Genomic DNA, 24,330 nt, shown 5'->3' with positions numbered 1-24,330 from the left:
AATCCAGGAATAGCAGCTGCAGTAGGTACTTTATTATTATCAGGACCAGTGCTGGGGTTTGGGTTTTGGGTTTGTTTTTTAAGAACAGTGACAGATACAAAGCATTTGTAATTGCTAACACTGGAAGTGAAACTAAAATCATGTGATAATTTTGTTTTTAAGATGCTACAGCTCATGCAAATGGAGAAAGCAAGTGGTCGTTCCTGTTCAGTTTGACAGATCTGAAATCAATAAAACAAAACAAAGGAGGCATGGCGTGGTCTTACTTGGTGTTCTGTCTGAAGGATGATGTGAAGCTTCCAGCTCTTCATTTTCATCATGGAGATAGCAAACTATTGATTAAATGCCTTGAAAAGCATGTTGTGCTGAGTGAGTAAGTATCAGACAACTATTGGTTCTGATTTAAAATACAAATTAATGGTTTACTTTAATCTGAAACTCATTACAAAATTAATGCTTCCTAGTGTATTTTCTCTGTTTTTTTATTAGTAGAATAAATTTGCAAGGTGACTGAAATTGTGATTTTTGCATATGCGTTTGGAATGTAGGCTGCAGTTTTAAAATAGTTGGATCAATTTATGAAATTTTTTAGACTCTGTTGAAGTGTTGCTAGCTCCATAATACCTCAGTAGCTCCCTTTAAGTGGATACAAAAGCTTCTCGTGAACACTCACTGTAGACTTAAAACCTTCTTCTTGAACTACTTTTGTTAAATAGGATAATTAGTCTTAAAATTTGAGATCATCTACTTTGTGTGAAGTATCTGAGTATTGACATCAGTGTGTAAGAGAACTTATGGTACTGTCAGCTAAATAAATTTATATATAAATGTTTTCCCCCAGAATTCTGTATGCCTATATTTTCTTGCTGTGGGGAATGTTTCACACTTGATCTTTACTCTTCAAATCAATTTTCTGAATGTGAACATAGCTAGACCCTATCACGGTGTTAAATACTTGGGCTTTGTTGTGTATTTATATTGTGTTACGTCCAAGTTTTTCACTTGGATAAAAGCCTTTTTGATTGGCACAGCATAAATGAAGAATAAAATAAAATGTTCTGCTCTCACCATGTAGGCATAGGTATAATTTAGGAAGTCGAGAGGGTAAATAAGAGTAGATAGAGTATGAAGAAACAATAAGCAGTGAGGTGCAACAGTTACCCTATAACAGGTTTAACATCAGTGTAACAGGTATTCTGTTTTCCAAAGTGTGTTTTTATCATCACTTGCAACATCATATTCTGATGAGAGATTTTGAAGGTGGATAGTGAAATGACTGTGGGAATCATCATAGAGGGCTCTTCTCACATTGGTATCATCAACAAGGTCAGAGTTGCCTTTGACAGGTAAGGAAGGCTGTCACCCAGTAATGCTGTTAGGCTGGAGGGCAAGTTTCTAGAAAGGACATGAGGGTTCTATATTCACTGAACTGATTTGTGAAAGGCTTTGACAGTGCTAAGCTGTGGTGTTGGAGTCTGTGATAATCAGCTGTCAACTGCTTGGAAAAGGTAGCATAGTCAGTGTGAGCAGTCTGTGAAATGGTACTGGCTGTAGCATCGCATGTGAGCTTTTTAACAGGAAAATTCAGGAAGACCAAAGGAGAGGCTATTAGGGGGACAATATAAACATGTAGGTTAAGAATATTGTCTGTACAACTGTAGATTGTGAAATCCTGGATGACAACTTCAGCTTCGATCCTGAGGTGGTGTTTCTTTCTCTAGGTTCTCTTTGACTGCTTCCTTAAACCTTTCATTTAGTTTCCTAATTTCATTACTTCTGCAGGTGCAGGGGAGTATTGTTGTCCTGCCATCCCCCTGCCTCCCTCCCCCTGCCCAGGGAAATTGTTCCTTTTTGATCATACTGCTCTGTGTTTACTTGTTGGTGGATATCTTCTGACCAATTGCTGGTAGGCTAGGACAGGTTTTTGGGGCAACCTATGTAGCTAACACTGAAGCGCACCTCTGTTGTATGGTGAGTCGCTGAAAGGTTTATACCCTATCTGTGTGATCTGTTGCCTGTGTACTGCAGTAATATATTTCAAATCTTCCGCTTCAAATTCCTGTAATGTGTATTTAATGATCAGTCTTAAGTAGGCCTAGTGAGTACATTTGCCAGTGTAGCAAACTGGTTTGCATTAGCTTAATCAAAACTTTCTGTGATTAACTATCCACTAGAAACTTTAAAGTTTTAGATGAAAAATTATCCTTACATCTTCATTCCAGTTAGTCCATTTGAGGCTTTAACAAAAGCAATTTAAAATTGATACTGTTCTTTTTAATTGCCAGTATTTAAGGAGCTTAATATTTGTGTATATATATGTGTGTGCATACACACACACACATATATATACACATAAAAAGCAATAAGCAACAGGGAAGTTGGTAAATGAAAGTGGTTTTGCAGCTACCGATGTGTAATTACACATGCATTAATTTTGGTGGAGTTCCATGTATTTAATGTTGAGACACTTGGACTGAGTTTATTTTATATTTCATATTTTTTGCTCAAAGTTATTAAAATACTTCCAACAAGATAGTGCTGTGCTATGTAACAAGTTATTTTATCTTTTCGTATTTGGGAATTACTTTGTATCTTTTGACTTCGTGGTTGAAGGTGTTTGTTTTTTAAAAAAAAAGCAGGAATCTAAACTAACATACCAGAATACCTAAAACCATTTTATTTAGTTGGACACCTAGGCTTGTGGAAGTCAGACATCTAGGTTCTGTCCAGAATTTGCTTGTTGGTTTGTTACTACACATAATGTTAGACAGTTTGTGTTACTAAATGCATTATTTCCAGTTGTATTGAGTCACGTATTGCAAATAATTACACTTTACATTCCTATATAAGGTTAATGCTTATTGGTGAGTCACTGAATGAAAATGAAATAGGTGGTGATTTTGGTTCCTGTTTCAAACACTGTCTCTTTCACATAGTCTTTGGTGAGTGAGCGGGCACTTATTCTTCCTTTATTTGACCCAGAGGATTCTTAATTCTTGTCCTTTGTAGCCTCTTGCCGGGTGCTGTGGACATTTGTCTTGGGACAGTGTAAAACAGCAGCTGTCAGGTGGGGTCAGATGGGGAAGAAACTGTAGAGAGAGAGAGGCAGTTATGTCCTCGTGTGTCTCTTTTAGAAGGCGGCAGTGGCACAGGGCTTGTGCAATTTGGCCGAGCAGCTGTGCACTGTGGTGTCCAGGAACGCTTACCAGATGAGTTCTCTGCTAAGGTAAAACAGGGAACCTTGAGGTGATGTTCTAGCATTCAGGATGTGCTGAGCTGCTTAGTATTGCCACCTCAAACAGTTCTAAGTGTTGATGAATGCAATAGCAGATACTGTGGGAACTTTAAAGCAAAAATCTGAGGTAGCCATGGAAATTAAATTTGAATAAAGTTAAGCACTGAGCTCAGCAGGAACTTCCAGTTTGAATTTTCTTATAGATTCTTCTCTTCCAGTTCAGATCTGCTTCTGGCACCAAATTCTTTTCTGTGGTCTAATCGTGAGTTATGATGATTTTATCTTTTAAGGAAAGAGAAAAGAACAAATATGCCATGTAAGTTGTGGAAATTACAGACTTTAGTCTCGCTAAGTTTCTGTTGCTTCCTAATGATTATTTATGCTTTAATACATGATCTATCTAAGCTTACAACCTCTTTTTAGGAAAAGATGTTTACTCAGCTTTCTGGATGCCAGAAGCAAATATTTGGTAACATAATTACTTGTTATCCCAGCCTCTGGATAATATATGGGATATTGATGTTAAGGTGGAAAGTTCAGTTTTTCTCTAAAATGCCTTTGTCATGGGTACTTCCTTCCAGTGTTCCTATTAACTCAAAAGTTTTTGCCCTTCTCTAACACTGTTCCTTATAAAATATCACATGATTGCTGAAAGTGTGTGTGAAGTGGCTGAACTAGAACAAAATATTTGTAATTCGTTGCTTTAAAGAGTATGTGCTTCCGATTTTGGAGGCACCAGTCTAATATTGAGAAAACACCATGTGTACAGATGACACTTTCTAACTCACAGGATTGAGTTAAATGTTCAGTAAAGTATCTAGCTCACAAATTTGTTTTGAACATTACCCAAGTAGCTGTTGATACCCAACTGGCTGTCCAGAGAGAATGTTTAATTAAAATGGAGATATGGTACAAAGTTTTCCTCCTTTTAGTTAAGGAAAACATAAGGTGTGACTCAGCCTTTGCCCCTGTGCTGCTTTTTAGCAAAAGCCAGTGACTGTTGCTGCCTCAAAACTATGACTGTGGTGTCTGGCTGTCTCAAAACGAGATCTCTTGTTGCATTTCATATCCGTCAGTGTTAACAGTGTCCTGTTGTGTTGGAATGGGAAAGAGATAACGCTTATTAAAGTTCTTATCTTTGACTTTAATAACATGGTAGATGATGCAGGTACTAACAAAAGTAAAAGTAATTTTGCTTTTGAAGACTAGAAATAGTGGACTTAAACTTTGGGATAGAGCAATAGAAAGGTATTTTATATATGGAAGTCTGCAATGGATTAGACACAGATGGCAAAGTGTTTGGCTTTCCTCTGCCTAGCTACAAACTCTGAGGCTTGGCTTCTGAGTTGTTCTCTCTTCTGTCACATAGTGAGCTGTAAACTGGTAATTCAGGAGCTGGTTAATGATTTGATAGGGTATCTCTGCTGAGGGAGGGTAGAAGATGGCATATTGGGGTGGGGGGGGGTGGGGATGCCAAAAGAACAGATTAAATACTGGGAGCAGCACAGTTCCACTGTCTTTGTTACTGTTTTCATCTGCCTATGCAAGCCTGTCAGAGAAGCAAATGTTATACTGAAGAACAAGTGTGTATAAATATAGTGAGTTAGGCCAAATCAGGTTTGTATTCATTTAGCTTTTGGAGTCTACACAGAAATACATTTGCAGGGCTGTACTGAGATGGTTCTGTTTTGCAGTACAATGGCTGTGGTGTTTTTTAAGCTCCCATCAGTATGAATCTTAGAATTACTATGACAGTAACTGTTGTAATACTGTTGGTTAGAAATTTGTTGATGTGCTTTCATACATTGAAAAGCAGTTTGTATTCCTTCAAGATTTTACAGGATGTCTTAAGCTAAGATTTACTAGTTCATAGAAAGAATTCCTTAACTGTGTATGGTAACAATGGGCTCTTTTCACTAACTCTTAAGTTAAAAGCATTTCAGCACATGTTGTGTTGAGACTGACCTTGTCTCACTAAATTTCTTTTCGTGTGTCACTTCTGTTGTCTATTGTCAATTATAGAAAACTAAAGAAAACTTTATTTATGTATGGTTGACAGAAGTTATCTTCCAGAGCAATTTCTCAAAAATTTCTCAAAAGCATCATGATTCTTCAAACAGTGCAAGTACAATTCAGAATCAGTATGATGGTGGCTAATCTTTTGAAAAATGAAAGTCCTGTTTCGTGGTGTGTTGTGAACTTGTGCCAAGAATGAAGAGTGATGCATCAAACCTGCTTTGTTTGCACAAAACCTGAAATGTGACTTCATAAAACAGTAAAGGTTCTAAAAATACTTTCAGGAAAAACTGGTGGTACTTACAGAAACCCTTTTTTAATGTTATTGCAGATCTCCACAGGATAAACGGATTCTTCTTGTGAACTCTCAGAACAAGTCTCTGTCTCAGTCTTTTGAAAATCTCTTTGATGAACCATCATATGGCTTATTGCAAGTATGCAGTCTTTGAATTTTTTATTCTGCAGACATGTATTAAAAAAACCCACCCTACCATGTCACACAAATACTCCCTGAATCATTGCCATTGTAGAAGCATTTATTGTGTCCTAAACCAAATGCTTACTATAGTAAAGTACAATTGTAAACTGTCTTCTGTGTTTGAATAACTTAACTCCCCTGTGGTACTTTTTCAGACCCATTCAAGTTAATGTTGTCTGTGATTCTGTACATTTGGGTACAGATAGCTTTAGAAAAAGGAAGAAGGAAAAGTTTTAGGAGTTACCAAAACATTAATTAGAATTTTCTAATTTTTCCTTGACTTAAGTATTCTTTGGTATTTTCTGACAGTTTTGAGGGGATGCTGGAAATACAGTGGCAAATAGCACAATATTGCCTAAAGGAGGTTTTTTTTCTTAATGCTAAAACTGCTTACCATTTGGTGGGGTTTGTGGACTCATGAAAGTCAGCAGCAAATTTTCAAATTGAAATTTTGACTTGAATGAGGCTGGCGTTTTGATGCACTGATCTGTTAAAGAAAATCTTCATGAGTGAATTAAGTTAGTTTCTGAACTTAGTTGTAAAATTAAGTTTTGTGGGGGCTTCCTAGCAGAGTACATGATGATTCAGAATGCGTTTTCTCTCTGAAGACAGGGAAGCTAGGCATAAGAAAGATGTTTCGTGTCATTAATCACTGGAAAGGTAACAGTGGATCTGATCCACTTTTATACTTAGGTCAGGCTTACTGAGCACACTACTATCCTGTCTTTCAAATCAATTGGTAGTATTATCTTAATACTTAAGATATCTTGTTTTAATCATGTAATGAATGCACTGTGTGAAAATACTGATACTGCAACTTCAGTAACTGAGACCTACAATACTCTTGCTGTTGTTTTGCTTTGAGTACAGAAATTCCAAATAATCTGAGGCTTTTGTGTTTTACTTGTTTTCCTTGTTATAACACAGAAATTGAAGAAAGATCCATACACAGTAACAATGGGAAGATTTTCCAAAGTCACAAACTATATTTTTGACAGTTTCCGTTTAAGTGACCCTTCAAGTCAAAGGCGACCGCCATCAGAAATGGCAGACTTTCTCAATGATGCTATTCCGGAGCTGAAGATAAATCAGCAGGAAGAACCAGGATTTGAAGTCATTACACGAGTGAGTGTGTAAATGAATGTGATACAGATGCATTTCTTCTTTTTATGCGCACTTTTAAAGGAGTGGTAGCACTTGAAGCTTGGTCAGTTAAGTGTTTATGCGATTGTGACAAATGCTGCCCTACCATTTATTCACAAGAATGAGATCATCATCAGCTGCTCCTAGGATATATAATTTTTGTGCCTGCAAATGAGTTTAGCTTCGAAAGAAAGCTTGACATTATTGAAATGGGGTTTATCATTGTCTTCAAATCACTACCCTGAAAAGTAACCCATTTAATGTTTAGTGTTTCCTCTGTGGTCAGATAGAGAGATGTTAAGTAAAATTGGGCTATGCAGATTAGTAACCAACTTTCTTGGCTCATCACTTTGACGTTGCAGTTTGTTTTAAGAGGGCTAAGAAGATTAAAACAAAGTATTTAATTGGATGATTAATGTCTAGGATGTACAAATGTAAAGATTTGTGTATAACTTGAACCAAAGCTAGAATGAACTTGTAATTGGATCATGAGTCATTTTGGGCTCCTGTTGGTGTCTTTTACAGATAGGTGGAAAATGTTTACTTTTAGGTGCTTGTGATTACTATCTAAGCAAGTTACATGTTTTTAGACTGTTAAACTGTTTTGAATGCTATTTTTTTAATTGAGTTTGAAGTAGTGTTAATAGCAGTAGCTGTGTGAACTGCCTAATTGTAAAAACTAGCTGCCTAGCACTTAATCAGTTAATTTATCAATGAGAAAAAGCGTAACAAATGCTACATACTGAAGATAACACTGACCTATATGTCTTAATCAGGCAAATGTCTTAAACTTCTAAAGAGTTCAAACACAAATTGACTTGGTGGTTACCATCATCAAAATGTTTTTAGAGAGCAAGGAATTACTGGCTGCTGAATTCTGCTGTGCTTAAACGTGCAGTTTGGAAACAGAGACTAACCACAAGCTCTGCAACTTTGGTGTGAAGGCACATAGAGCCTTGGGGTTTTTTTTTAAGGGGCAGTGTACTTAAACTGATCTTTCTGTCACACTGTGCAGTCTGTGTGGGTTAGCATCTCTAAACTCAAGTTGTTTTTCAGTTCTATCTTAAGATATGGTAGTGTGTATCAGGAATGTGCTTTTGAAGTGAAGCTCCCCATTGGCCTTGTTTGCTGTGTGGCACATACCTAATGTGTTTCCTGTTGCACGGAGGCTTTTAGTCCATGGGAAGCTAGCTCAGAGGTGTTTGGGGGTAGAAGGTTATTTAAAATGCACATATATATACCCTCCTCCAAAATCTGAAATATTAACATATATACACCCAGGCCCTCAGCACGGGGTCTTGTTCTAAAGATTTGCTTGTGTTGCTCATCAGTACTTGCTAATGGGGACACAGCCTTAGATCCTTAAGAGTTGCTAACTGAGGTATGCAGATGTGAAAATGTAGTTGCACCGAATATAAGAAACTGGCAAGCTTAGTACTATTTGTGCAGTTGTTTAAAATGACTGAAGCACTTCAGTGGGGTCCATATAATGTATTTGTGTGTTTCAGATCGATCTAGGAAAACAGCCTGATGTCAGTAGAAGAGAGCCTGTATTGGCTGAAGAATGGGCTAAGAATATGGATTCTGAAGGAAGAATTTTAAATGTTGACTACATAAAGCAATCAATATTCAAAGGGGTAATTTGTTTTTCTGAAGTCAACAAGACGTATGGCCTGATTCTGTCCCCTTTTTCTTTCCTTCCCAAACCACGTGTATGCTGCTTTCATTATACTTTTAATGCTTTGTGTAGGACTTTGAGTATGAGCCAGTCAGTATTCTTGCAGAGACTTCATAAAGCATGATTTCACGCTAATCAAATAGCTCAGCGGTCTTGGAACCATATGAAATGTTCTACAAGGAGAGAGATCTTGTGGTGACTGGCAAAAGTGAATGAGTTGAAAACACAAAGGCTTAAGTGATAAGAGAAATCAAAGTGCCTTTTAGGAAAACACCACTGTGTCAGTGTTAGGATATCGAGTTTATTCTTTTCTTTTTGAGGGTGTTTTCTTGTCCTTCTCCAACAAAAGCTTCTCTTCTTTGTCTAGCAGTTTGCCTGGATTTGGCCCTCATCAGAGCAGTCTTAAATGCTTTTGCTGGTATTTTTTTTATTGAACTGAGGGCTTTTGCAATATGAATGTGAACTTAGTCTCTGTGATGGATATTTTGTGAACTTTGTCCCATAGCTATTCTACGTAATGTTACTTTAGTATATATCTTTTTTGGTGGGAATTCTGCTGCCTTTAATGCATTCTTTGTGCACCTGTTGATGCATGTTTGTAAGCATGCAGTCTTGCATTTTTGGAGTTTGAGCAGAAGTGGAGAATGATAATATTGGTATTACATTTCTTTTAAAGACATACATACTAAGTAATGTACTGTGAAGATGGTAGTGTGAAATCGAGGTCGTATTCAGTTTCTGTGACTGTTCTTTAAGATACCTGTGCCTGAGGTGCCCAATTAAGGACCCTTCTGCAGTCATGAGAATTACTACATTTCCCTGTCATCTTTGTCCATTGCCGGATGAGTGAGTACTTGGTCTTATTTATGACTCAGGATTCCAGTGACTTCCAGTACATAAGTGCAGATCCTCAATAACAAAAAAAAGTTAGGATGCCTCTTTTAAACTGTTTTCCTGTTACTGAAAAAGTTCCAGTTGCTACTTGTTTTTGCAGTGGTTGATGCTGTTTGCTGCACCATCTTCCTTGCCTTAATCTAATGGTAAATGAAGAAATATAGTGAGTATTCAAGCTGGCCTTGGACTGGTAAACTGGGGAGTCTTGATAGCAAAAGTGCCTCATTCCCATGAGTATACTGCGGGAATTTTTCAACTCTTCATGAGAGTTGGGGATATAATTCAGCTAGTACATCTTTGCCATCTACAATGATGAACATTACTTGGAAAGATTTCTCATAAATAGTGTCCTTGAGTGGACACTAGGTTTTCTAGTTGCTTGGAAGATTCATCTGCGTGTTGCCCATGTCTTGTTATATGAAAATATTAGTTAAAAAAAATAAATAAATGGAAGTCTAGTCCTCAAGAACAGTTTGTGGTGAGACCAGAAGTTTGGCAGTTAAGCAGCATGATCTTTAAATATATAAATTCTAAAGGTACTTCTCTTTCGCTTCTTAAAGTCTGTGATGCCAGTAAGGTTTTCATTTCCAGCAGTGAAGTGAAAATATGGGAAGAAAAGTCTTCTATGAAGTTTCATTTTTATGGTCTAAGGATGAATCCAGTTGCTTCTACAGTTTTCTACTTAATCACATTCTCTTCCTCCTGTTTCCTCCGAGTGTGATGCCTAGTTAGCAGATAAGATTTGGCTACAATGTAAAAAGAAGCTTAATTACAAAAATTCTCTTTTAGGTTGTTACTTCAAGAAGTGTTGTATCAATCACTATAGGAATGTTTCCTCACAAAATAGACATCAGTATTTTTGTTAATGTTTCATATCCATTTTTCCCTAGGGTCTCTGCCATACTTTAAGAAAAGAGGCATGGAAATTTCTTTTGGGGTATTTTCCTTGGAATAGCACTAAAGAAGAGAGAGCAAGTCTGCAAAAAAGGAAAACGTGAGTACAGTGGGGATTTTGTAACAAAATTAAAAAGCTGCTTTTTTCTTAACTCATGTAGTGGTGTAGAAAGCTTTTTGGAAACTATAAGGACAGCTGCTAAAGATTGTTGAATGCAAAGAGGTGTGTGAGACTAAAAAAATGAATGTTATACTAAAAAATACTATATAAACGAGGTGTTATCCCACTTACGCCAAAGAACCAATAGGATGAATGAATGCTTCAATAAAAAAGGAAGACATGTAATAATGGAGCATGTTCTGGTTTCAAAATTATCTTTTTTCAGGGATGAATATTTCAGGATGAAACTGCAGTGGAAATCTGTCAGTGAGGAGCAGGAAAAACGAAATTCAAGACTAAGAGATTACCGGAGTCTTATAGGTATATTATTCTTACCTTAGAAACATACCTAACTGTACAAAATGCACACACTTTTACAATTAAATATGAAGGTGAAAAAATGCAATCTTTTGAGTAACCTGTATGAAGAGGCATTGAAAACCAACATGTTGCTGTTGTCAGAAGTGTATAAACTTTATCGTATACTTAATACTAAAATTTCCTTAGTACTTCGGGGCTGTACACCGGGTTACAGAATGGCTGGATTTTTTTTAACTTCCTTAATAACAAAAGGCTCTTCATTGCATGTTATTTCATGATGTAATTTTACTGGAAATGTCATTAAAATAATGACATATAATAAGAATGTGAAAATGTGTCTTTTTATATTCTAAAATTTCTTACAGAGATTTGTATGTGTACATTCCGACTTGTGGGAGTTTATACCTACTTTTAAAAATTTCATCAAGTTCTGCTGACTACTAGAATTTCGTATCCTTGGTTCTCTTTGGTAGTGCAATTTGGGCACCAATGTGTGGGATTACTGAATAGTTAGTTCAGGAGACAGATTTTTGTGCTACTCTGAGACATGGACTAAGCTTATTTCAGCCAGTTACTCAGCAGGCAAGCTGAAAGGGTTGAGAAAGTCTAATCTTAGCAGATTAGTAAACTTCCTTTTTAGAGAGTGTCTATGTTTAACAGGAAAAAAAATAATTGGAGTTCTAAAGGTGCTGAGGTTTTGTTGCTGTTAAAGCAGTTCTGTTCCTTTTTAAGTGTTTGAAGTGTAAATGACAATATTAGGCTTAGGTTGTAGAATAGGTCCAAAACTACTAAATATTCTTTTTGATAAAACACTCTTAAAATTTTGCTTATTTAAATACATCAGTCTTGAATTTCACATTATTAGAGAGTATGCTGTGTGCTTGTTACGTTTGAGGCATGAAAACTGCCTGATGAAACAGGCAGTTCAGGTCGCTATGAGTTACAAGTCCTTGTTAAATAGAATTTATAAACATGCTGTCATCAACTATCACAGTGTCTTTGAGCTGATCATCTGGTAACTTTCCTACTATGGCTTATGCTGCATTGCATAAGTATTCATAAATGGCATTGCGTAGCTAATTCACATAAAATTGTTCTTAATCCCTGTAAGTGTAAAACATTTTCACTGAATTATAATCAGGAAATTTTCCATAAAAAATATTAACAAAAAAAAGCAAAATGCTTTGAAATATATTTATAAGCAAATCCTTTTATTGCAGACAAGAAGGATTTTCTTTTAAAATATTCTTTTTTGTTGAAATGACATTCAGTTACGCAGTTGTCTTAAACACTTCAAAGCTTTGCAACAGTGTTTGGGGAAAAAAGCAGTGGCTTAAAGATATTTTCAAACAAGTTCTACAAAGCCAGCATCAAATGAATTCAGAATGTTTTTTTTATCTGGACTGTTTTCTTAGAAAAAGATGTAAACAGGACAGATCGAACAAATAAATTCTACGAAGGTGAAGATAATCCAGGATTGATTTTACTTCATGATATTTTGATGACGTATTGCATGTACGACTTTGACTTAGGTAAGTTGTGTTCCTGTGAATGTAAAAAGCCTTTTTAGTTTCTGATACGCAGCTTCGCTTATGATAAGGCCTGTTAATACAATTGAACTTTATTGATTACAGTGCTTTTTGTAAATACCAGTATGTATATTTTAATACTGCAGATAGCTTTGGTCAGTTTCTTATCCTGTTTATTCTTCTGTCTGATTCTTATCACAGGCATCTGAATCCATCAGCTGAAGTGGGATTGGGAATTAGGTGGCAGTTTGTCTTCACTGTAGCTCTACTGCTGGGGTTTTCTTTGTTTCCGATTTTTTGTATTGTGGGGTATTTTTAGGAATTGAAGCAGTTTTGCTTTTCAGAGTTTTAAAGGGATTTGTGTCTTTGGAGCTTGAGTGTTATATCAATTTTTAAGACTGCTGTATCAATAAAAATGATAAACCAGCTGCCACTGCTGTAATTAAAGCTCAGTGTGCTGAACCAGCTGTTTGTAAACATGGGTGCTCTTAGGAATACTTTAAAAGCTGGTTCTTGAGGAGTACACTTAACAGTCTGTCAAAAATTATGCTTTAGTGTATGCATCTACTGCAGAAGCAAGAACATATAATGTCTTGCTTTAATCACAGTGTGCTGGATGTCTAAGTCTTGGATTCTGTTAACTCTTTTGGAAGGGAGGGAGGGAAAAGATACTTCTAGCTGCTTCCCTCCTCCACCCCAGCATGACATTTGCCTGTTGTGCACTAGGGGTATTTTCTTGGTATTCTGTCTCAGAATACCACGTTGTGTCAGAATTTGAAGGAAAAGCAGGAACAACTCTTTAACCACTAGTAAACTGGCTGCAGAGCCATAGTACTTGTCAGCTGTTGTGCTTTCTGTCAAGTCTGTAGTGAGACTTCATCTTTGGCTTGAAAAAGAAGGGGAAAACTAAAACTCATTGAGGCTGTTTAAACGTAGCTGTGTTTCACGTCTTTCCATGTTTCAACCTTCATTAATGCAGAGTAACATATAAGTGAACTTAAAGCACATTCACCACCCGCTACTAAAAACATTGTTTAGATGGCTTAAATGTATGCAGTGGATAAGTCTTCTGTCTTACAAACAAGCAAGAATAGATGGAAATGTAGTGCAGTTGACTCTCTTTCCAAGGCTTCTAAGCTACCCAAGCAATCGGTACGATGCTGCTCTTAATCCTTTGGCAGCAGCTGTAGAGGTCTGAATAATACCACAAACTGCCAGACAGGGGAGGGAACAGAACAGCTGATAATACAACATTTTTCTGAATGAATTCCTTAAGTCTGCACTAATGAAACTGGTTTTATTCTTTAAGAGACTTGTGAACTGTCTTAAACAGAATTTTCTCTGCACCTGTGTTTAATTGGCTACAGTATTAAATGTGTGGGGAATAAAACATTTTTTCTTTTGACCTTTTAATTATTTACCTGTTTTCTATTCCCTGTTCTGTTCTTCTCACACCTGCTCTGCATTTTCACAGTCATTGACTCTAATCCTCTTTTCAGTTATTCAGTTATAATTATGTTGTTAATAAATGTTATCAGCCAACTGAGAAATGTCAGGTTGAACCAACTACTCATGATAGACATGCACATAAATAGTGTTCTCCCTTACTTAGTGAGGTCAGCAGCAACAGGGCAGTAGATAAGCTGACTTGAGCATCAGTGGTAGGGTAGTTGGAAGAGTCAGGAAGAAGGGGAAAAATGAGTTCTAAAACTCATGGTCCTCTGTTCTTCTTAATTGGGCTGTGAATTACGAGGAAGCTGGTATAAGCATTAAAAAGCTACAGAATTTTGAAAATGCTTTGTGTACAACTACAGTTTTCTAGGTATTTGTAAAAATTATATGCTGTAAAAATGGCCAGTTTGTTCTCCAGTTATATGTAAGCTTTTCTTATAAGGCCTGTAAGTGCTTTTTAGGGCATAGGAACTTGATTTACTGTTTCTGGGTACAGAAACCTAAAGGCACTTCCTTGATTCAGGTCTGGGTATGTGTTGTTTCATGCTTCTCACAAGCAATACTTTGCTTAATCCCTTTCCTCAGTTTTGATAGGTCGTAGTCTTTTTTGTTGTTGGCTGCTTGGTTACATAGATGGTCTTAGGTTTTGGTGTTTAAAAATGCCATCCAAGCATAACAGTTCCTTCTTTCCTAATTACAGAAATCCTTAAAGCACATTCAGTGCCAGAAAAAATGAATGTTAATTGTGAAATTGTCTTCATAAAAACTATTGCACCATATTTTTGACCTGGGGATGAAACTCAACATCTCTTCTTCAAATCTATTTGAGAAGAAAATCTTTAGTTGGGGGGGATTGGGAAGGCGTTAAAAGATTTTTAAACGTCTGGAAGAAAGCAAGGTGTTAGATGGAGATGAGAATAACAACTACAAGTCTGTGTTTGTGATGGTGCAAGGTATATATTTAATCTTTCTAAAAATGTCAGTATGTACTCCTGAGCTCTAAATGGGAACTCTTTTTACTAAAAATTCTTGTCTTGGCTCAGTTTGTAAATATGTTAACAACTACAGAAACAATGCATTTGTGTTATATCTCTTTAGATTGGCAGAAACCATTGCTAAATCTTGTTTGATCTGCTGGATGTTGGTTATTATTAATATAAAAATGTCTTTGCTGGTGATTGAGTTGGGAAATTACAGTATCTGTACAAACTTGGAATGCTAACATTTATTTAACTCTGTCATTTACACACTTGAAAAATTGCTGTTTAACTGCTGAGTTTGACTGAATTCTTTCTGGCTTTTTTCTTTTTTTCTCCATCAAGGTTATGTCCAGGGGATGAGCGACTTGCTGTCACCTGTCTTGTATGTTATGGAGAATGAAGTAGATGCCTTTTGGTGCTTTGTATCATACATGGATCAAATGGTAAAATAAGGCTTTTTTAGCCCACATAAACAATGTAAGCTGTGGATAGCATTTGGGGTTAATTTATTTTATTTTTTTATTTATTTTATTTATTTATTTTATTTTATTTATTTCATTGGGTTTTTAAAATTCTCTTAAAGCAGTCATCTTATGTTTGAAGTCAATGTTTCTTCTGGTTGACACGGGTTATTGTGGGTTTGTGATACTGTTACTGTGCCATGAAGACAAATTTGACTCCTTGGAATTCCAAACTCAGAGCCATCACAGACAAATTTGTATTAAATGGGAGTCCTCTAGCAGGGTGCTGTTCATGACGGGTTCACTGTCATACCTACCTTTTGGCATTTGTTAAAAGCAATTTAGACTTCCCACAAAATAAGCTTTTATGAATGGTGCATGTGGCAAAACAATGTGACTGGTATAAGAATAAAAAAAAAAGTTGTCTTTTTGGTTTTTAAGTGCAGTGGTGCTGCTTGGAGGTACAGACCATAGGCTGATTATAAAATGTTATTTATTATGTACAAAAGTGTTATTGAAGAAACACAGTTCATTGCTTTAATTAAGTTTCAGTAAAAGGTAGACATTTCATTAGGTAGAAGTACAGTTAAATATCCGTATGTGAAATAGCTAGAGGGTGAGAATCACTCTTGCAATAAAAAAACTTTTTTTTTTAAAAATGAAAAATGGCTGTAAATATCAAAATGATCATTGAGTTAATAAAACTGACAGTGCTGATATTTTATTCTATCCAGCATCAGAATTTTGAAGAACAGATGCAGGGTATGAAGACGCAACTAATTCAACTGAGTACTTTGCTTCGTTTACTAGACAGTGGATTTTGCAGTTATTTAGGTAGGTGTGTTATTTATGCACAATAACTAAAACAACTTACTGCATTCTGTATGCATTGATGTCCTTACCAGTCTTTAAACATATTTCTGATAGTTATATTACATGAGTACAGGACTTGTAAATTAATAACGCCTGAAAGATTTCAATAATTGCTCCATGCCCATTGAAGAACAGGGTCATCTTGTTACTGATTTTAAAAATATGCCATCCTCTGGCACGTATCTTTTGATGCTGAAAAGGGGCTATCGTCCTAAAAATCAGTGGTATGATTGCCTACCTGTAAAGTGTGTTGGTTGTCCTTCTCCATGCTGCCCTTGCCCTCACCCCTTCCCTTTTCTTAGCCAAATTTGGTGTTTATGCAATGTAACACTCTTATTTCTAGAATCTCAAGACTCAGGCTACCTTTATTTTTGCTTCCGATGGCTTCTTATCAGATTTAAAAGGGAATTTAGCTTTCAAGATATTCTTCGACTCTGGGAGGTAAGAAGGTATTTTGTCACAGAAACTTCAGCAGTCTATAGAGTTTAGAACAAAAAGCGCTGTGAAGTGATTAATAGTCTAAAAGATTTACTTTTTAGAACTGATTCATTGCAATATGCTGGGGATATATTAAAATAAGTCATGTCTTTTTAGCCAAAACAACAACTTGGGAAGTTAATGAAAAAATACTTTTAAGAGCTGGGGGGAATAAACTGACTTTCTGGAAACAGTTTGGACGGGATCCTTCAGATAAGGCTCTTAAGTGAAATTAGTAAGTGGAGAGTATTAGTTAACTTTTAATGGAAAACAGCTTATGCTAGAAGAAATAGCATTTCTGTGTGTCTGATTAATTCATTGATATTGGTAGTACTTTTAAGATTAGGTGGAATGAAGCACTGGTTGGGTAGGTTTTGTTAGCCCAAACCATCAAGAGAATGATGTCAGAAGATGCAGTTGATCTTGATAATAAGGCCTCATGATGCCAAATAACTTCTGTAAAACATAAAACGTCGAAGTTCTGATAATTCCAGGTTAATGAGATCTTCATTTAGGCAATCTTGGGATCAGGTAGAGTAATTCAGACAAACTAGCACTTTGTTGAACACTTTAATTCTTTGTTCCAAGAAAATCAAGGAGTGTGTCAACAGGACAGGTTTATTGTGTAAGATGCGTTTAACAAGAACACAGTATCCACTAAAAACTCCCAAACATCAGAATTAATGTTCAGATGAATGGAAGGCGTATATTCTAGGATATAACATCACGTAGAGTTGCATTGGGGAACGGAAGGGTAATGAAAAGAACAGGACTGAGATGCATAAAGTTTGTACTATAATGAAAAATAATGTTGATGCTTTTATTCACTTTTTCCACTAATGAAAAAGGAGGCACATACAGAGGAGGACCAGTATTTAAAGCTGTCTAAATCTTTTTTAGCTTTTTATTATCTGTTGGTGGAATTTACTATCATAGAGTATTGAAGTGGTATTTTAACTGAAGAAGACTAAAAATTTTATGAATAACATTCATAAATAAGGGCACCAAAGTGTACAAAACAGAAGGAATTCTCTTATTCTGAGGTATAAATGATAATGATTTTTTTGGAAAAAAAAAAAAAAATCACCCATCTCATTTCCCCCCCCTCAGTGTTATGTTGTCTTCTCAGTATTTTTTTTTAAGATTAATTTTTCTTTTTAAATTGATGACAATAGTATTTTTGTTTATAGTTTATAGTCTCAGGCTAGCATCACCTCGGCTTTAATGTAGGTATACATTTGCGTACAGAAAAGAAACACACCATATTTCTAACTTTTTTTTTTTTCTTTCTGTTTTAGGAAGGTGATGGAAACTATTGATGTATGATAGTCTTGTAGGCTTCTTCTGGCACATTATAATACATGTTTACTACAAGTATTCAATTTCTTTGCTAGGAGATATGGAACGGGAAGGGGTTTTAAAGATGAAAATCTTGTTTTCCATTTTAAAACAAACTGATTAAGGCATTATATTGATGTTTTTATGTGAAAGCTAGTATCACCTTTGTCACAGTTGAAGTCCAGCTTACAACAGTTTGGGTTTTTTTCCTGTTCATAGCTATGCAGCTTCATTGGTATTAACGGTGTGTATATGTGGGATTTACAAGGGCAAGCTTTAGACACAGGAGACCATTTTCCCCTTTGTAATCAGCAGAGAAAAATGAACTGCTTTTACGGTATTTCAGTCTGAGCAAAATTGATGTGCTGTTTTGTAATAGCACATGAATGGAGGGAACTTACTTGAAAGTGATGTCCCCCTGTGACATACTTGCTTGCAAAGGGTAGAATGGGAAGAAGGGGAGGGACCATCTGAGATTCCAGTCCCCAGCTCTAGGACTTCTAGGGCATTTTCTGTCTAATACATGAATTTCAGGGTGTTCTTTTGGACCTCCGTTTCTGTCCTCTGGGTTACCTAACTCTAAGGTAGTATCGGATACTTTTCCCCTGTTCCCACCAGCTTCACGACTTCCAGTGTTTTATCTCAAAAAAAGGAATGAAGATTCTTCACTAGACCAGTTATTAGACTTTTGCCGTGAAGATGGGAGATACTACTCCCCACCAGCTGGAGTGGAAGCTAAACCTAAGCTCTCCTAATTACCGAGCAAAGCAATAACAATCAGGTTGTGGTAGAAAATGTGGGTGGTTATATCATCATTACGTGGTGCAGCAGGGTGTGCTAGGCAGCGCACGTGCTAGGGAGGTGTCATTCTACCTTGTGTGGGTAAGTTGAGACACATGGTATTTGCAGTGCTATATGCAACACCTTTTTACAGAAATATGAATCCAGGTTAAACTGCCCTGTGGGTAGGATTATTTATGGTATGTTTCAGCAGTCTCTCTCAAACTCAGATGGGATAGACAGCATACTGAGCCACTGCTTAGATGTCCCAGAATTGAGAGCAGCTCAGTTCCTCTTTCACAGTGGAGGCATGGACAATATTACCTAGTAATTCCAGCCTGGTCTTATTCTTCTCTTGCACAGTGGGCTGCTTCATTCTCAAGATAGTGCAGGAAGACTGGGTAGAAAAAGAAGAATCCCAGAAGAAAAATTCTCTTAACAAAATTACGTAGCTAGCTCAGAATTAACTTCCAGTTATGCTAGTACAGCTCACATAGTATAAAACTGGAGTGATCTAGTGATAAATTACTTTACATATATGTTAGTACTGGTTACGAATATTCATGGATGCTGAGGTAGCACCAGAACAAAGGAGCCCTTACTTGCATAGTTTTATCAGAAAGATACAGGAGGAAAAGAGTTAATACACTTGAGTGGTATACTTTTATATTCCTAATTTAAATGCTGGTTTTCTTTGATCTGTTCAGCTCTTTGTGATGCTGTTGTTACGCATTTACGTACATAAGCTTAACTGCATACTCTGCTCCAGACTTTGAGAGCTGTATTGAAAACAGTAGCAAAAAGTATGGAATTTCTTGCAGCTGGTGACAGCTGCTAATTTTCCTCAGAGAGGAGAGAATGTCTGTAAGCATCCTTGCTAGTATTACTGTGTTTTTTCCCCTCTTGAGGCCAGATCTAGCTTCCGCTGCAGTTAAGCCTGAAGCCAGTACTACTTTAAGTAGGTATTCCAGTAGGATAGCATTAAGTTGGAGACATGAAAGTTAAATATTCTGTTAATGTCCATAAAAAGGTAACTGTTAAACAGGACTATATTTTGGGTCAATTTCCCCTATAGCCTGCACTGTCATGTTTCTATCATCAATATCATGGTTAGGTTAACGCAGCTTATTGTCTGACATACTTCATTATGATTGCTGTAGATGATTCATGGTATGAATGCCATGAGAATTTGAGTGTACCAGAAATGTGTGGGTAGTAGTCTGCTCTCTTCATATGCAGACTTGGTGTTGAATCAAATCCATGTATAGCTGTCAGTATTTCCTTCTTAAGAAGTAGGAGTGGAAAAAAACCCCACCCAAAACCACAACCAAACCAAAAAGAACCAGTAGTGTGTAGAAAGGCCGTATTTGGTAGACTGTAGGCATTTTGTATGATTGTTACTGTTGTATCAGTCTGTTTGTATTCCAGCCTTTTTCCAGGAGTGAGAGAATACTTTATCAGATATCCAATATTCTGTTAAAGATGTGAAATTTAATTCTGGACTGAGTGAATTGAATCTTAATTGAAACATTCACGATTAATTGTGCTTTATTTTAAGTGAACTTGGTTTGGATATCTCTCAGATTTATGCAATTCTGTTTACATGTACTAGTGATAAAAGTTCAAGTAAGCTCTTGCGGAGCTTTAAGGCTGTGTTCTATCAATAATGAAGAAAAGAAATTTTTGCTAATGAATTAAGACTGAATCTTCATGAGTCTGCTTTCTTACCTGCCTCTTTTTGAGAGTAAATCCATTGACTTAAATCCCTTTATATGTCTGTCAGAGCAATTTATGCAGGTTTTTCTTCATTTTTTTTGTTGTCAGAAGTGTTCTCCAGCTTTCTGCCCACCATGCTTATTCTCTTTGACTGTTTTTTTTTCTTTTTTTTAAATGTGACTCTTAAAAACATGCTGAAATAGGGTATTAATACTGAAGTTGCACATTTCAGTCCCAGTGAACTCGCAGAATGATTATCAGTGGCCTCTGTGGGACCAGAAGCCAATGTGTCTGCAGTCAGAAAGTAACACCCCCCTACCCCCAACACCTGCGTGTACATGTATTTGGGCTTTTGTAGTGGGGAAATTGGGAAAAATTTTAGCACCTTATTTATAACTGATAGAACCTTTTTGGGAGGTTGCTGAGCACAACGCACTTATACCAATTCATACTTAATGCAGACACACTAAGCCACACAAATAATTAGTTAGTTTTAATTACTTTTGTGTAGTTAGTAGTTTTGAATGGGAGAATTTCACAAGAGCCAAGGCAGAACGCACACACTCACAGAACTGCAAGCTCAGGCAGCTTAATAACTGTATATAGTGGGCAACCTGGTAGACACAGAAGTCTTAAAGAATGGGATAAGCATTTGGTGACTCAAGACTTGCAGTTGTCACTAATTGGCCAAAAGACAAACTTCACATAGTTGCATAAATACTTAGTTGCCTTCAAAAATAGCTTATTGTTAGTTAAGCTGCCTGGCTTGAGGGCATTTCCAACTCATTTTCTAAGAACTGCTTTTCTTTTTTTGAGGAAGAGCATGAGCACTTAAAAAGTGGTTTTCTTATTTTAACAGGTCATGTGGACAGGATTGCCTTGCCAGAATTTTCATCTTCTCCTTTGTTGTGCTATCTTAGAATCTGAAAAACAGCAAATAATGGACAAGCACTATGGCTTTAATGAAATATTAAAGGTATTGAATTCTTATGCGTTATTGAAATACTAATTAACTTTTTGAAGTTAATGCGATGTGTTTGTATTTCATGTTGGGCAGCAGGAAAAGTTCATACTATCTTCTGAAGGCTTAAATGTGAGCCAGATATTTATCTTCCATGCTTTCAAAATGATTTGGTTTACGTCTATGTTTAGTGCTAAGATTATTAACAGACGGAAAACGATTCTGCCCCTTAGAGTACTGCTTAGTATGTTTAATCTTAATTTTTGCTTTTTTCTTCTATAATCTTATTTATCATCTCTTTGAAAACGTGATCTGGGGGATACCTAGGAGGGCTGGATAGTTTGTCACATTTAGAAGTGCCGTGGATTCCTCTTAAGAATATTGGATACTGGTGAAAGCCAGCACTGCCTACTACAGGTTTCAGTACCCATTTGTCAAAGCAAATAGAGTATGTTTAGCATTTCATAGCTTAAGGAACAAGCTTGTAAGGTGATCCTTACTAGCAGTATTAGTGTGTTTAAGTAAAGTGTATTGTATTTCAAATAAAGCATATTTACCATTTATAATACTTACTGGTTTTGTGAATGTATTTTTAGCATATCAATGAATTGTCTATGAAAATTGATGTGGAAAATATACTCTGCAAAGCAGAAGCAATTTCTATACAGATGATGAATTGCAAGGTAAAGATATTTTGAATATATCTACTGTGAGCATTTATAGACAGTAAAAGTATGTAGTTGGCTGTTAGTGCACATGTATGATTTGGCAAATAACTAAATGCCTGGGTATGATAAAGGATGTGCTGTATAGGGCACGTGTCTTCTAAAAGTCTGCGAGCAAGAGTTATTGATTTTCTAGAGCAGCGTTGTTGGGGAAGACTGGATTGTGCTTTTTGGTCATGATTTCTTAACTTACTAGATAACTTAGTACAAGTAACTCGATGTTTAGTGTGCTCAAGAAAAATGAGGTGAAAGGTGCATTGCGCTGAAAGCATGCCAGACTTACTAGGTAGAACCTAATGATTCACTGACTAGAACTAATTTTGGTAATTATAATTAATTGTGTAATTATAATAGTTTAGACTGTTATTTTTGTAACTAAGATTATACTGTTAATTGGGAATTGATTCCTGAGCCTGTCCCCTTTGCTGTCTTCTTGAAAAGCAGATACAGAAAGTGGTAACTTTAATGGAACTAATGCTGAGAGATGCTGTCAGTACAGCTAAATTCAGATGAATTATTACTTACTGGGGGTGGGGGGCAGACTGGGCGGGACCTTCTTGTTAACTTTTTTCATTTAATTATGGTGATTTTTTAATAGTGGATTGGTTTTCTTCCCCCCCCCCCCCCCTTTTTAGGAATTGCCGCAAGCAGTTAGTGAGATCCTGGGGTTAGAAACCAGTTCTGTAACACCAGATTCAGATACTGGAGAGGACGAAAGTGGAGCTGTGTTGAGTTGTCTGACGTCGTCATATCAGAGTGTCTCAACACCTGTAACTGCTGCCAATGGAACAAGAGACAGCACTCAACAGATGTCTGAGACGCAGAGCCTGACACCTGCGTAATTACATATTGTTAGATTGAAGAAAGACTTTTACTGAGCATGTTTTTTTTCAAGCACTTGAGAGATGGATATTTAAATTTGGTGTTGATTAAGCTTTAAGGTTGGAAAGAAAACCTGTACTGTAATGCTCTTGCATTAAAGCTTTACAACATGACTCAACTTAACTATTTTTGTAGTTTCTTCTACCAAAATAGCCTTTTGTTTTCAATAACATTCCTTAATATTTTTGTAGCCAAGTGCATTTTCTTTTTGCTGGTGAACTGCAAATGGATGGTGATAAAGAATGAATTCAAAAATTTTGCATTTGCTGAGCTTTCACATGTATTGATCTAAGACAGTGTGAGCTCTTTGATTCGAGCAGATTCACAATAGGCCAGATGAAACTGCTGTAGAAAAATTTTCAAGCTGAAGGGATGCCGATGTGTTAAAGAAGGATCGTTTTGTAAATGAATGGGTTTTCCCTATCTCAATTGTTTACAAAAATACTTCTAAGTATTTGTTGCTGGTTGAATGTAGATTTGAAATGGACATTTATACTTAAACAGTTTGATGTCCAAATACTGAATTTTGTGTAATTGGGAGTGGATGAACAGTATATTTTTACATTAACATATCCTCACTTTATATATACATATATATATTTACACACATACATGCACTATATACACAAATGTTTGTGAATACTAAAAAGGATAGTCATATTTTCAATATCCGAATAAACTTGACTGTTCATTCATATGAATCAGTTTGACCAAATTAATGCACAGCTCCAACTTGGGCTCTTTTTCAGAATTTTTCTAACTGAAGGTAACTTTCATGTGAATACATTCAGTCCTACACTTGAGGTAATTTTGCAATTGATTTCTTGCAAACTTTACTAATGTTTATCTTTGCTAATATATTAACTGATCAATTAACTACTTACACTGTTTTTATGGCAACATTATTTGGAGAATTAATAAGCAGGTTATAAAAAAAAAAAACCAACCAACCACAAACCAAATTAGTAATCACAATTAGCATTAATGGATTTTTTTGTATATGCAGAAGGCAGTGTGAGTTTGTTCCATGCCATGCTGATGTCCTTTGACGTTATGTGAAATTTAACATAACTGATTCAGTGTATTCATTATTTGGTAACTATTGTACATATATAAAATAAAAATCAAAGCTTATTTAGTGTTTTTAATTAAATCATATTTAGAGAAAATATGTAGTTGTCTGGTTGTTGATATAAGAATATGAGCTAGAGGGGATAACTAACAATGGTTAGTCCCTTGATACGTATTTTGTGAATAATGAAGAGCAGTGGGATTATCTGTTACAGAGTGGAACATGCCTTTTGACTCCAGACAGTTGATGCATGGGATATAGTGGA

The 24,330-nt window shown here is 36.2% G+C and overlaps 1 protein-coding gene across 3 annotated transcripts in view; it reads left to right on the top strand.

Moving 5' to 3' along the window:
- TBC1D15 (TBC1 domain family member 15) overlaps positions 1-24,127 on the top strand; it is a 37,258-nt gene extending 13,131 nt beyond the window's left edge. For 2 of the 3 annotated variants that reach the window (XM_055807159.1, XM_055807161.1), the window contains exons 5-17: positions 163-373; positions 5,583-5,685; positions 6,657-6,854; positions 8,381-8,509; positions 10,335-10,438; positions 10,725-10,819; positions 12,235-12,351; positions 15,123-15,223; positions 15,976-16,075; positions 16,458-16,555; positions 21,285-21,401; positions 21,983-22,069; positions 22,747-24,127. In XM_055807159.1, the coding sequence (XP_055663134.1) occupies positions 163-373; positions 5,583-5,685; positions 6,657-6,854; positions 8,381-8,509; positions 10,335-10,438; positions 10,725-10,819; positions 12,235-12,351; positions 15,123-15,223; positions 15,976-16,075; positions 16,458-16,555; positions 21,285-21,401; positions 21,983-22,069; positions 22,747-22,953 (1,667 nt within the window). In that variant the 3' untranslated portion in view covers positions 22,954-24,127. Of the gene's footprint in view, positions 1-162; positions 374-5,582; positions 5,686-6,656; positions 6,855-8,380; positions 8,510-10,334; positions 10,439-10,724; positions 10,820-12,234; positions 12,352-15,122; positions 15,224-15,975; positions 16,076-16,457; positions 16,556-17,889; positions 17,925-21,284; positions 21,402-21,982; positions 22,070-22,746 lie in introns of those variants that run through there. The other variant, XM_055807160.1, reaches the window with a different exon arrangement.
- Positions 24,128-24,330: the final 203 nt, after the last annotated feature.

This window comes from Falco peregrinus, chromosome 6, assembly GCF_023634155.1.
Source record: "Falco peregrinus isolate bFalPer1 chromosome 6, bFalPer1.pri, whole genome shotgun sequence".
Classification (NCBI taxonomy): Eukaryota; Metazoa; Chordata; class Aves; order Falconiformes; family Falconidae; genus Falco; species Falco peregrinus.
Note: the sequence above shows the minus strand (reverse complement) of the source record. Positions and strands in the feature narration are given on the sequence as shown.